At 41.1% G+C, this 14,177-nt stretch overlaps 1 protein-coding gene across 1 annotated transcript in view; it reads left to right on the plus strand.

Moving 5' to 3' along the window:
- Nucleotides 1–14,177, plus strand: part of LINS1 (lines homolog 1) — a 141,724-nt gene that overhangs the window by 107,671 nt on the left and 19,876 nt on the right. The window contains exons 5-6 of the mRNA XM_086958062.1: nt 3,252–3,860; nt 9,124–9,292. Coding sequence (XP_086814188.1) covers nt 3,252–3,860; nt 9,124–9,292 — 778 coding nt within the window. The remainder of the gene's footprint in view (nt 1–3,251; nt 3,861–9,123; nt 9,293–14,177) is intronic.

A 14,177-nucleotide genomic window follows, 5' to 3' on the forward strand; every position in this document is an offset into this window, starting at 1 on the left:
ATTGATAAATTAACATGTTAAGAGTCAGTTGCACAGGGGACAGGAGAGTTGAAACACCTACACTGGATGTTGTATATGAGTTAACATATTTGTCAATCTCTCTCCAAGCAGGTAGATCCTGTATTATCAGGTAGATCCAGCACTACCAGTTATTCATTACAAATTAGCAGGTAGGGTGGTTAGTAGTGTGATTTTTTGACCACTTCACTGCCCTAGGTGAAGATAGCTGACCTAAAGTTTTTTAGGTCCTGACAAATCGACCCTAGATTTAGGATTAGGTGAGAAACATGTTGACCTTTCACATGAAGGAGCACCCCAACTGAGACCTAAATCTCAGCCTTGCGCCGTTTATTTTGTTTTTACTCAGGGTTGGAGACCCACTTCTTAAAATAGTTTTTGCAGGCAGCCCCAACCCTGTTTCAAATTCACTCGCTTAACATACTTCTTGACATCTTCACTCACAAGGCCCCTCACACCCACGGCACCAAACGGCTATTGGAAAAAAGATCTCCGCCAAAGTGCCCCACGTCGGGTATTGCAGCGCACGCCCGATGATGAAGCATGGCACCCATTTGGGTGTGTGAGGGCCCTCAATTCCAATAAAATGGATTCCCACCCTTTGATTCACTCATAGGAAAGCACTTTTAGATCCCTTCAACTTACTAAGCATTTTAAACGATTAGGAACAGCATATTACTTGTTTTCCTCATGAAAGGAAGAGTCAGCACAAGCCCTGACAGGACGTGGTAAAGCACGAGTCCCTCCACTCCACCCGTAGGAGTCACAATTGTCTCCACCGTAAGTTATAGACAGTATTACGATCTATAACTTACACATGAAGATGAGCGAATGGGCTCAGTGATGAAGAAGGGTGAGTAATTTACTTACTCTCAACAAGCTACCCTGAATGTAGCCAAGTTCGATCTTGTCCTGAAGAATGCCCAGAGACCCATGAGGGCTACCAAGGGCCAAAACATGTCTACCTATGAAAACGTATCACCAGTGTAGTGGAATATTAACACTTCCACCAGGACATGTGATTCATTCTCCTTTGATTTTTGATTATATCCAGCAGAAGCCAAATGAATCTCTGCTTCTTCCTCCTTCCTTGGATTAAACTACTAAGGTTCTGCGTCAGATGATGCAGCCAGAGATCAGAAAAAAATTGATGACTGACCTCGGAGGTGGTGGCTACATACTGGCTCAGACGTCACTTGTGGGGCAACCCAACATGAAATCATGCAACACTATCACAAATACCTCTTCCTCCTCCTCCCCCTCCTCCTGCTGCTCCTCCTCATCTTCATCTTCTACCTCTTCTTCATCTTCTTGCTAAGGGGGAAAAAAAATCTGAGTTTTGTCCCGGAGGTATTCACAAGGTGAGGAGTCTGCTGTTAGAGTGTCCACCAGAACGCGTTACCGATGTGACTTGTTCTTCGAGTGCATTTGTCATCCTAAGCGACCAAACGCCTGACAGCGTAGCAAATGTTTCTCTTTCTAAATATGGAGAGGTGAAGATCTTATTTATGCAATGTCGGCTGTTTGTAAATGTGCTCTTGTGTTTCCTTGCCAACTGGAGAGAGTTTGAGAACTATTTCTATTGTACTGAAGTAAATTTATTGGCACAGTTGATTTAGCTCTTTCTCCAGGTAAGACCCTATCAGCACGTGAGGGTTAGAATTTACACACAAGGTACTTGATCTCATTATTTCAGGTAAAATGTCAGGGAAATGTTTTACTAGTACCTTGCTGCTGCATCATCGTAGAGCTTTCAAATGGAACTCCAAAATGGCCTGTCCAGGGGATTTCTAGGAGGTCCTCTACTTTTAATGATTCAATAATATAAAGATTGTATCACCTGCATGTCCTTTACTAGGGGTCGGGCCATGTATGTGCATGTTAAATAAGACCAGTGTCAAGAGAAAGGGTGCAGGTAGTCATGAAACTGAAGGTTCAGGTCACTTACCACAATCACATTGTAGCGCTGGATCAGTATGGGATGACAGATCAGCAAGCTTGTCACTAGAGCCTACTGGGACGCTGGGTGGGGATAAGGGAAATGTAAATGCTATAAGCATGCAGTGGAGTAAAACATTTTAGAACATAATGCTTTTTTTGTGTCTTTTTATCTTTGTTTTGTTAATTAGAGCCTGATCCTCTTAACATTTCTTCTTTATGTTTGATGAAGTAACATGTAATTTTTTTACACCAGATCATGTAAACTATGGGCAACAGTTTTCCGTTATCCTGCTGTTTTACCAGTAGGTAACATGTTATAGAAGTCTGACATACCGGTGCGGTGATGAAGTTAATGGCAGGTAACCAACAGTGATTATGACCTGGAGGATAGCATTGCATTGCAATCTTACTTAGATTGTAGAACACGTGGCAGCGTTCACCCTCGTTTAACTGAGGCACTTAAAATAATTCCTCATTCTTGAAAAGTATGGCAGATGCATCATAAACTAGAGGGGACCCTTTTATTTAAAAATTATGTAAGAAGGATCTTAAACCCCTGCTAGAGGTGTAATAGATTGTGCCAATTCATGGATTCTCTTGTAGCATGCCCTGCATCTCTCAAATTGTATCAAATACACTGCCAGAGTGCTGGTCTAGATTTAAGAGGGAAGAAAATCATTCACAATCTAAGCCGTAATCAATTTGTGCAAGTGCAAGGCTCTGCCAGGAGTAGTGTGGAACTGGAGGAAAGTAGCTCATTAAAATCTCCAGGCAGGTTAATAGAAAAACAGCAGTGTCTGCAAGCCCCTAAGAAGATAATACCTTCTACATGGGCAGTTAATAAGAGCTTACGCTCCTGGAAGGTATGGCAGATTGGACTTCAAGTTATGTAACTCAGTTAAATAAACAATTTATTAGTAGTGTTTGTAAATAAAATATAAAATGCCTACAGGAGGAAACCTTCTGGAAGTCCCCAGCTGCGGGTTTGGCCGCACAGACCGCACACAATCATGCCCACGTTTTTCTGATATTGTTAACTTGCATATGGCCCTATTTTAAAAGTTTTTTCTAGGAGTAGGTATGAGTTCCTCATTGAAATAAGGAGTAGTTTACACCTTCTGAGAGGATCATATTTTTAAATCTGTTCCAACTTGATTAAAAGACTACTGTATGTGAACCTGTAAAATGCATTATAACCCTTATCTCCTTCAAAATAACTATATCACTTGCTGTGTATATCTACATTTATTCTTCTCTTTTCTTCGCCTAATGATAAATTTTTCCTTTTCCAGAATCATTGAAGAAACTCCTTCCTTCCTTGGATGCAGTGTTTGAAGGATTTTACAGATCCATACTGTCACCTTACTCTAATAGCAAAGTTCAGAGTGTGTCACTAAACCCTGAAAGGGAAGCCTACCTCTCAGTTTTTCTGGATTTGCTTGAAAATCTTGTAGCCTCCAGGCTTGCACTGAAATCTCATTTTTCCTGCCAGCGGATCTTTTTCCTGTATACTTCCCATGCCCTGACCCTGCTCTCCTCACCGGTACATTACTATATTGTGAAGAAGCTTGTTCTTTTACTTAAGAAAGTCATGCTCTGGACAGCAGGTGAACACTTTGTCCATGTGCCAGTTGCTTCTTCTCCATTTGTGCAGGATCCTTACCTGAAAGCTGACCTGCTGCTCCTGTGTAATGACATCTTGCAAGTTGTGAACTTTGGGGAATTGCAGCATATACCTGTGAGTGATGGAGCCAGCTACTTTGGAGGAACGGACATATGTTTTGAAGATGCAAGACAGACTGGTCCAGACCTGGTCCAGCTTGGAGCACTGAGTTTGATATTATTGAAAGCAATGGAAACTAAGGTCAAGGCGGAAAGTTCTGACGAGAGGCTAATGCAAGGTAAATTATTATTCTGATTTGCTTTTACAACATCATGTGGAGCCTCACTGTGTACATCATCTTTTAACTTGAAGCTTCAAACAAAGGATGACCGCTCATGTGAAGATGCAATTGTTTGTCCTATTGACTGTGAATCATTTTCATTGTTTAACATTTGGCTGCCACCATCCTATGTGTGCTTTTTCATTATTTTGGGTTGTCTGAATTGTAGAACATGGAGGGTGATAAATGCTAATGTATTGGCTAATTTGTCGTTCTTATCTAGAGAATTCAGCTGTCCTTTTACTCTTTTATTGGTGCTTTGTAATTACTTCCAGTAAGTCTAAATGCAGTTCAGTTTCACGGAGCATAATCGATATGGGATTGATGTATCTGAATCTAAGCCAGACTTTCCAAGACGCAGAACACTTACTTGAATATCCATGATAATTCCTCTCTTCGGTATGTGCCTTTGCTGCTGGGGTGGATAATTTATCTCTGACTGTTAAGCCATAATCCTGGTGGTCAGAGAGGAGACCTGTTTCATACTTAGAAATTTGCACACAATTATCAATATGCCTTTGCAGGTTTTCAGGAGGGAAGGGCCACCCTTTAATTGGTGTCCATGTACTTGTATACTTTCTTCCAGTGGTGACGCTCTCGAAGTCCCATTCTCCTCCAGGTTTGGACTATTCTCAAGAGTTCCTCTGAAAACAATGGAGTTGCAATTCATAGTTGCAGAACAGAAAATATCCCTTATAAAACGTATGTCTCTTTTTGATCTGCCAGAGACCACTGTTAGGGGCTTGTATTTCACTAACTCAGAGAGGACAAGTACATCTTTAGCCTTTTCTTCGCAGTAAACACTAAAGAGTAAGCCACAGACACCTGGCTTGACTGTAACACTATAATCCTTTTGCTGTGATAGTGCATGTTCCCAGAATAGTTAAGAGACTGCTCAGCTAATTTGGCTGCAGTCTTTACTTTAGTGCAGTGTTATCACATTTTCTTCAATGGTTGTTAATGTATTTCTTATTTCCTCTAACCCCCAAATTGGAGACTAAGTAACCCAAAACAAGCACTCGGCATTGGCAATTTTGTATTGGGGCACCATATGGTGGACGACCTCAATCTCCACATTTGTTGCCTAATTAATGCAAATTTCGACAGCGTCTAAAAGATGTTTTGTCCAACTAAAGCAGTTGAAGATGTACCTTGTTTTTCACCCTTGAGTCTCTGCTGAGACCTTGTCCACTCACACCGTTACTAACTTAAGTCCTGTTGTGCCGTGTCTGAGACTATACCTATCCTGATGGATTCTGCTTCAAGGATTTCCTGTGGTGGACCATGAGCAAGATAGCCAACTTTCTAGAAAAATACCTCTCCATTCATTCCTTTATTTGAATCTGAATGGTTTCAAGGCCTTTTTGGCAAAATGTGGTTTTATTTGTGGGTTTTCCCCATGAGGATAAGCTTCATTGCTGCCTATCCAGTTTGTGAACTCTATACTTGAATCATACATGGCCTTGGGAGAGGTGTGGCGCAGCGGGCGACTCCGGAGTTCGGGGCTCACAGTTCGATCCCAGACGCCAGCAGCTGCTCTGCTCAGCACCATGTGACTGGGAAATAGCTCACTTAATCTCACCGACGGCCCCAAGTGCTTTGACACCCTTAGGGGCGATCAGTTTGTGCTTAACAAATACCAGATTTATAACGGATTTTCAGAAAGACAGAATGGCGTTCCTTACACTTTACACCTTCAATATCAGATATTTCAGTTCTTTACCATGTAGGAGGTAAGGTTCCCTTTCTGTTTTCCTTTGATGCCCGCTTTTTGGGCTGATTACACTTTGCATATGCTAGATACAAGATTCCATCCATTTCCCCCTAGATTCTGTTTTCTCTTCTAATACTATAACATGCTAGGATCCCCCTTTTTTTTTTTAAGTGTTTTTAGCAACTACACCAAAGTAAACATATCATTTTTGCATTTACAGATACATGTTTCTCTTTCTCAGGTCTATAGGCCACCCTACATGCATCCTGTAGCTAGGTCTCCTTGGATATAAGCTCAAGGCCATATGCTCATGTTGTATAGGCAGCCCTTCGCCCATGTACTACAACTGCTGCCTGCTCCACATCATTCTCTGGTTGCTTCCCACAAAAGCAACAACAGATAGTATTTTATTGTAAAGACCGTTTATAGTGCTACCAGCAGGTGATGTAACATTTTCACAAGTTGGTACTACTTTGGCCCTATTACAGGGAAGTAATTTCTGCTAAATGATAATTTTTTCACCGTTGTTGCTGAGGTATTTTTTGTTTTTTTAAAGCTTTTTACTGTTCCTGATCACCACATGCTTTATTGTACAATTAAAAAATGGTGACATTTAATCAACCCATCAACACGCTCGTTGGTACAGTTAATGCTCAGTTGTAGAGTCAAGGAAAGTCACCACGATCCTTTCAGGATGGAGTACCATAGCCGTTGTCCTTAATCAATATTGTATTGTAATTATATAGCGCTTGCTACCCCTGGCAAAGCGTCAAAGTGCTTTTTCAACGAATAGCAAGCTACTCCAGAACCCAAAAAGGATTAGTGGTGAATTAGTATTGTGAATTATGAAATTAATTTGAGCGGTGGATATATTAGTCTGGAATTTGGATTGAGCAGGATAGTGGAGCGTTAGAAGAGTAAAGGTTTGCATTTATATACTGCGTGCTACCCCATATGAGGTCTTGAACCATTGTTCGGCAAGTAGCATGCCAATCCAGACCCAGAAAACGATTAGTGGTGAATCAGTATAGGGGAATATGAACTTAATTTGAGCGGTGGACAAGTTAAACTAGTTGGATTTTAAATGGAATAGGGATAGAAGAAGGAAGGGAGTTTCGGATGAGTAAAGCGGCGGTGAACAAGTAAAAGTCAAAAGGAAGGGTTTGGGAGGTCTGAATAGTAAAAGAGGTCTGAGATTATGCAAGGAGGGGTAGAAGAGGAAAGGGTTATTTTGGGGATAATTGTAGTGGTCTGGGGTTTGGGATGAATTGGAGAGTGGAGATAGAGGATATTTTGAGGAGGTATAGGTTGGGAAATAGGGTAGTGCATTGGAAAGAGTAGTAGAATGAGGGTTGAGATGAGTTAGAGTGGAGGTAGAGGGTATAGTGTGAGATATATGGGGTGAGATATAGGGTAGTGCATTGGATATGCTGAATTAGAAGCAAAGTAATACATATAAAGCTACACAAGTACATGGAAGGTATATATGTATAAGGAATGTTATATGTAGATTAAAGTGGCATTTAATAAACTCAGACTTTCAAGTGTTGCTGTACTTAAAATTATTATATTGTTTTTTGTAATTCAATAGTGAAGCAATTGGAGATGAATAGTTATGATAAAAGATTCAATTATTTATGCAATTACTTGTATACATGTTAAACACTGAATAATGTAACTAAGTAATATGTAAATTTGTTAAACAGAACTAACAAATATCTTTATCTTTAAAAACATAATTAGGATTCTTGCTTGTACAATACAGTACGCATATGTAGGTACACATCTTTAGTCCAAATAAATGCCTATTTACACAGGGATATGCGGTATACTTACTTTTTTAGTATGGTGGTTATGTGGGGAAGAGTCAACTCTTGAGTAGTCGTCTCAAGATAAGGTAGTTATGTTATACTGCATTTCTAAAGCGCACAGCTACTCAGAGTGTTCCGGCGCTGCTACCCTGAGACCCCCACCAACCAGCTAAGCAGGAAGAGCCTCTAAAAGAATAGGCTCAGAACAATAGTGTTTGTAAGTTCTTTTTAAAGACAGCCGGATCGGAAACCCTACTGAGAGCAAGAGGAAGCTCATTCCAGGCTAGGCCTGCTTTACGGGTGAAGGAGCAGCCACCTAACCTCTGGCGCAAAAAGCGCGGGTTCTGGATGAGAAGTTGGCCCGAAGACCGCAGAATCCTAGAAGGGATATAAAAGCAAAGCGCTTCTGCAGATAGTGGGCCCAATCCATACAAGGCCCATTGGACAATAGCCAGCATTTTGAATTTCAAACGGGCCTCAACTGGGAGCCAATGAAGGTGGCGGGGGTGGACCCGCACACTCTGCCTAGAAGAGAGACCCAGTAGGAGCCGGGCAGCCGGGTTTTGGACTACCTGTAGCTACCTGTAGCTTTTTTTTATCAGATAGCCTGGACATCCAACTAAAAGCGCGTTGGAATAATCCAACCGAGAAAGGATCAATGCCCGGACTACTATTTCTTTGGCCTCTGCAGGCAGAAGGGGGAGGAATATCCATGGATCTTATGTTTGGGGGTAAAGAGTTCCATAGTTTGTCTGCTTGAACAGAGAAGAATGTGCCACCCATGTTTTTTTTCTTGTACTTTGGGATTTTGAGGCGAGGTGCCACTCTAGGGCGGAGGTTTCTTTGTTGAATGCATTTTGTGATTTGATATTCTATTTTTTTTTTTTCCTGTTCCAAGTATTGCTTTGTGGATGGTACAAAGCAGCTTGAATGTGGATCTTCTGGCAACCTAACTAATGTAGAGCTCTCAAGGCAAGGGATCTCCCTTGCCTTGAGAGCTCTACATTGAGCTTGCGGTTTTATATGTAAGAGTGGTCTGGCAGCCGAGTTCTAAATCCGTTGCATTCTTCTCCTAGTTGGTAAATGTGATCTTTGGTAGAGGCTATTGGCGTAATCGAGTTTGGACAGAACAAGATAGATGATAGCCCTGACCCTGTGTGGGTATCCCAGATAGGGGAAGATGCGTTGCCGAGTTTTACTTCCTTTGATACTTTAGGTGGTTTTCCCAGGTCATCAGGCCATGCAGGGAGTGGGTCATCATTGTTCCAGTCGCCACACAGGAGTATTTCCTTTTTGGAAGCATTCAATTTGAGATGGCTCCATGTCATTCATTGATGTGCTACCTATTCAAGGTTATATTTTCATCGAGAAAACTGCAGATGGATACATTTGAATCCTATCATGGCTTGTATTAATAATGTAATCACATAGATGTACTGTGCGGATGTCCTCGAATTACCACTCACTCAACTTCAAAAGTCCCCACATTATTTTGAAACCTGAATATATATTGAACATATTTCTCCTGGTAAAAGAGTGAAAGTTTAACAGTAGGTTGTCAATTTTAATATTTGTCTAGCTAATGGTTATTTTTACATTTTATTGCCTATTGGTTATGGAAAAAATTGCGTTTACAGCATTGCTTTTACTCATCATCTTGCTGTTAGAAATTGACTGCATATGTTTTCGTTTGTAGGTGAATTTGAAAGTTTCATGTCACAGTTGCTGGAGTTCTTGAAGAGCCATCTTGATTCTCAACATTTTGTACATTCATGCGAGTGGGTCTCGTTAGTCTTCATAGAACAAGACGATGATATGCTGGAGGCCGCGAAAGCATTGCTCACTGTGTATGTGAAGAGTGATAGGTGGGTATATACAGTATTTTCTTAAATTAGTAGACCAATGTAAAAGAGAGAAATTAGGTAAAAGGTGCTAGATTTAAATCCAAACACAAGATTATTGGCAGCGTAAGTATTTAATCATGGATTTGGCCCCTATTTCAAATACAGTTCTAGTGAGCAGTCGACAAATGATGCAGAATGCATCAAAATGTCTAAACTGTATCAAAAAGTGGAACTTGAGTGCTAAATTGAGGCTGCGATGTCAGCGTTTGAACCACTTTTATTGGTCTTGAACTAGAAAAGTGCCGGTCTCACCATTGAACAAGCACTCTTGCTCCTATTAATTTTATGATCATATTATTTCACCCATTATATTTGCATCCTTTGTTTTAATTTACACTTGGTTTCCAGTAGGTGCAGTGCTTGTGAAGGTTGACGCACACACACTGAGCGGTTTAGCTCTGTTAGCTTTTATTTGCCCATTCTGCTTAACACTTTATCTACTGCCTGGCAACAACCTACCCCACCCTTATGAAAGGCAACTACTTAAAATTATGCGCAAGCAGGCTGATTGGCAACTCAAATGCTGAAGGAAAACCAGCTCAATTGAGACCATGCTGGCAGCACTAGAACTGCTTTTGTTTTCCTTATATTTGCGAGGTGCCTGGCTCACCTGGCAGTGAGTCCTCTGCTTATGATTTTCATATTTATAACCTATTTACATACCTTATTTTAATCGACACATAGTTTCAAGAAGATGTGGGGCTTGGAGAGCTAGGCACCGATAAAGAGGAGATGCTGGACTCTATTTGCGTTCATTTGACCCCCTCGCTTTTTAAATTTAAGGCTAGCACTTGTGCTACCTGGCAACCGCTGCCCACGCCCAGACACATCGATGATGGACACTTATTTAAAGCTGCTTTGTGCTTAGGCTCGCAGCGGGCATGCTGTTTGCGTGCCAGAACCAAGCATTTTTGCGTCCATCTGCACACTTCACCAGCCATTTTGCTTGTTGGGCCTTCATAGGAGCTCACCGGTAAGTCAGTTCGCCTCACATAAGCTACTGTAGAGATGGTTTACTCTTTGAACCCCGCTATTGCTTCTACTGCTCTGGTGACTGTTCTAATCTTAAACATTGACTTTAACTAGAAGCCTGCTTGGTCCATGCGCAAGCACCCTATGTCTAATTCCAAACTGCATCCCATGCGTTTATGGTTGTGACTTTTAAGTGCTCAGCAATCAATTCACATTCTGTAGTGAAGCACTGAATTAAGATTAATGAATTTCTACTTGGTTACATCCTAGATTTAATGTTAGTTACTGGGTCTTGGCCCTCGAGGACATCTGGCCAGACTTTTAATCAGCTTGTCCTTGTTATAAAAGATTTCACCTGCCCATACTTCCTCTGGAGCCTTTTGTCATATGCTCTGCTTCTAGATTTTTCCATTGCACTCCTACTACCTCAACTGTTTTGGGCTTACTCTGGTACTGCTCTTCCTTTCACTAATATTGGCCACTTCTTTTCACCACTAATATGCAGCCATAATTCATTGCTGTTATGTACCGATTTTAATATATGCATCAAAGCCACGGACACTGGTATCACTAGGACATTGATCATCATTTCTTTTCTGGATTTAAATCGTTTACCAGGTTTTCGTCCCCACACAAAGTGCTGATCATATTCTTGAGCTCATCCTGGCAGTTAAGTTATTTGTGGTTTCCCGGTCCCAATATTGCTAAATGAGTATATACCAAATCTTCTTGTGAAGCGAATGCTAGATCCCTAGCTGAGACTTGACCCCCCTGGGTCTTTTATCAACACTGATGTGAAAAATTCGAATTGATAAATTTTGTCAGCATTAGATCATGTTCTATACTCTGCTGTCACCCAGTGACCCCTTTGTTTAACAAGCATCTTAGTGTAGCTAAATTTATGTTACTTAAAAAAATGGAGATTAGAATATTGTGAACTTACTGTTACAGAGGTTAAAGACCTCCTTCACACTCACACTCATAAAAAAAAACCTTATCCCTAAGAATATGAAAAAAACAAATTACTTTGCAACCAAAATTCAGAATTTGCACAATTCCATTAAGGAAATGTTCAGTGTTTTCACTCTTTGCGCTCCCCCAATTGCACCTCCCCCATGGTGGAACTATCTCTGTCTTCATTCAAAACCTTTTCTAATTTGTTCTTCATAATTAATACCATATGTGCAAAGTCGGAAAACTGCTTTACTATTTCTACCTATTCGCATGCTAGTTTAGCTGGCTACTCCGATTTACCTGGCTTCAATGTTCAGTCAGTCTTAGAACTTGAGGACCATATGAGTTTGAAACTGAAGTTATAACTTTTCAAGAACCACACTAGAACGAACTGCCGTGAACAGCTGTATTGATATTTGAGTTTCTCATCTGTGCTCCGTTCTCCATACCATCCTACCAAAGTTTGTGCTGTATAAATACCAGTATATACATTCATACATACAAAGGCTGTAATAAACTCGCAGCTTGGAATATACTTTTTGTTTCTAAAAAATGGTGTAAAAGTAAATTTCCATTGAAATATAAACAATTATATTAACCAGTTTTAATTTGTTTAAAGATTTGCTCAGCAGGAATGAAGTCACTATGTTATTCCCTTTTTTTCTGAAGATAATAACTTTGGTTGGGATGTGAAGTCTCATCTTCTGTTAGCACCAGTGAGGAGATAATTTTAGACATCACTTAGCCGCCAGAAACAGCAGTAGTTGTAGAAGCAGTGCCAAGTAAGGAAAATAAGCAAAGTTTTCATGAGTCTAGCTACCACTGGAACCAGGAACAGTAGCTTTCCTGATTTGTAAATAAGTAGTGTTCAGCAGAGAAATGCACACTATACTGAATAATACCGTATTTTCCGGCATATAAGACGACTCGGCGTATAAGACGACCCCCTACTTTTCATGATAAAATGTAGGTTTCATGCTATACTCGCCGTATAAGACTACCCCCACTTCCAACGCAGTCCTGCATAGCGATTTTGGTCATTCACGGCGCCATTTGTTCTATTTACCTATTACTTTTTATTTGCTATCGATACTTGCACAGTGCTTCCACAGTGCCACCATCACCTACGTAACATTAGTTCTTGTGTTTGAGTGCCCTCCATTTATTTCAATATTATACCGTACCTCTACTTGCACACGTGTCACTTTTTCCTCCTGTAATGCACCATTTTCTATTGAGAAGCGGTCTGACACCTTCGGGTGAAGTCCGCACTATGTAAAAACGCATGAACACATACCGTAAAGTTTGGTACTCGGCGTATAAGACGACCCCCAACTTTCCAGAACATTTTAAGGGGTTAAAAAGTCGTCTTATACGCCGGAAAATACGGTAAGTTTGCTGATCCGCAAGCTGAGAGTAATGCTGCTCATATTTGACTGCAGTAATCTGATCTTATGGTGCGTGAGAATATTACTTGATGCAAAAAGTAACAGTTGGAAGTAAGTATTGAAGAATTAAAATTTGCCTAGATGTAGTACAGGTAAGTGTCAATTCTATTAATGACTATGATTATGCCTTCTTCCTTCTCTTTATTACAACAGCCATTCTAATACACAACAAAAGGCCTTTTCCCATGAACACCAAGGAAATAGGTAAAAGTTCAGAACATAGTTCTTCTTCTCTGTCCACAGCCCGGTCCCACTACTTTATTCACTCCTCCTCTTTAATCGCGCAAACAGCTCCAGAACGAACTTCATACATCCGGTTTGGATCCATCATTCCCTGCAAAAAAACAGGCATCATCCGAAAACCACTTCTAAACGGAGTGAATCAAGGAACAATTTCCAAAGAGAACATTATCACCCAAAGCATAACTACAACTACAAGTACAATTCAACAATGAAACCTAATTTTCCTTCAACTGTTAAATTGAGTTAATTACACCAGAACGGGGAGGGTCCGTGTCAGTGGTCGCCAGGTGGAATAGTCCTAGCCTTCGTGTCTGTAATAGAATTGAAACTTAACTGTATTACAGCTAGACAAATGTTCATTCTATGTCGGGACCGGAGGCTCAGATTGTTCCAGTTTAAAGCTTGTCTACTACCAATTGTGCTACTTCCAGTACTGGCTTAATAAAACCTCTTATAGGTGGAGTCCGAGGACCAATCGGCAGCTCGCAATAGGTCTTCCAAAAACGTTCCGAGAGGTAATGCCTTTGAGGTCCTCACCCCTCTAGCACCAAAACCTTTTGTATCCATCCCCACCTCCTGCATTACCCAGCACACCCATCTGACTATGGTAGGAGAAGAAACCGCCCTGGACGGTTTCTGTAATGTCCAAAACAGTTGTCTTTCGCCCGGAGGGTGGTCTTTCTCAGTCAATTCCTTGTACGCTTGGTGGCAGTCTACCACGCACAGCTTGTGGGATTCCCAGAAGTCTGGGTATGAGATAATCCTGGTATTGCACTTAGTCCTTCTGCTGACTGTAAATTTAATCCCATCCAGGGAGAACACTCTGGCCGAGATTTCGAGGGCCCTTACGTCTGACACAAGCCTGCAAGAAAATAGACACAATAGCATTGTCAATTTAGCCTAAATCTTCTTGCGAGATAATAATCTATTTGGCTGCCAGGATAGGAAACCGTTCAACACTAGATTCACATCCCAAAATGCAGAGTAACGAAGCTTCGATAGAAGGGATAGAGAAATCCCCCTAAGAAGCCTACAGACAAATGGGTGCTCCCCCACCAGAGAACCGTTAATGGGGGGATGACTGAAATTGTATATTGAAATGCGTTGACAGAGCGGTATGCGAAGCCTTCCCGTGTGAGACCCACCAAGAAATTGAGGATGTGGTCTACATCCGCGCCCCCGGGATGAACGCTCTGTTGCATACACAAATGGCGTCATCTGTTCCAGGC

Source organism: Lissotriton vulgaris, chromosome 2_1 (assembly GCF_964263255.1).
Source record: "Lissotriton vulgaris chromosome 2_1, aLisVul1.2, whole genome shotgun sequence".
NCBI classification, from domain to species: domain Eukaryota; kingdom Metazoa; phylum Chordata; class Amphibia; order Caudata; family Salamandridae; genus Lissotriton; species Lissotriton vulgaris.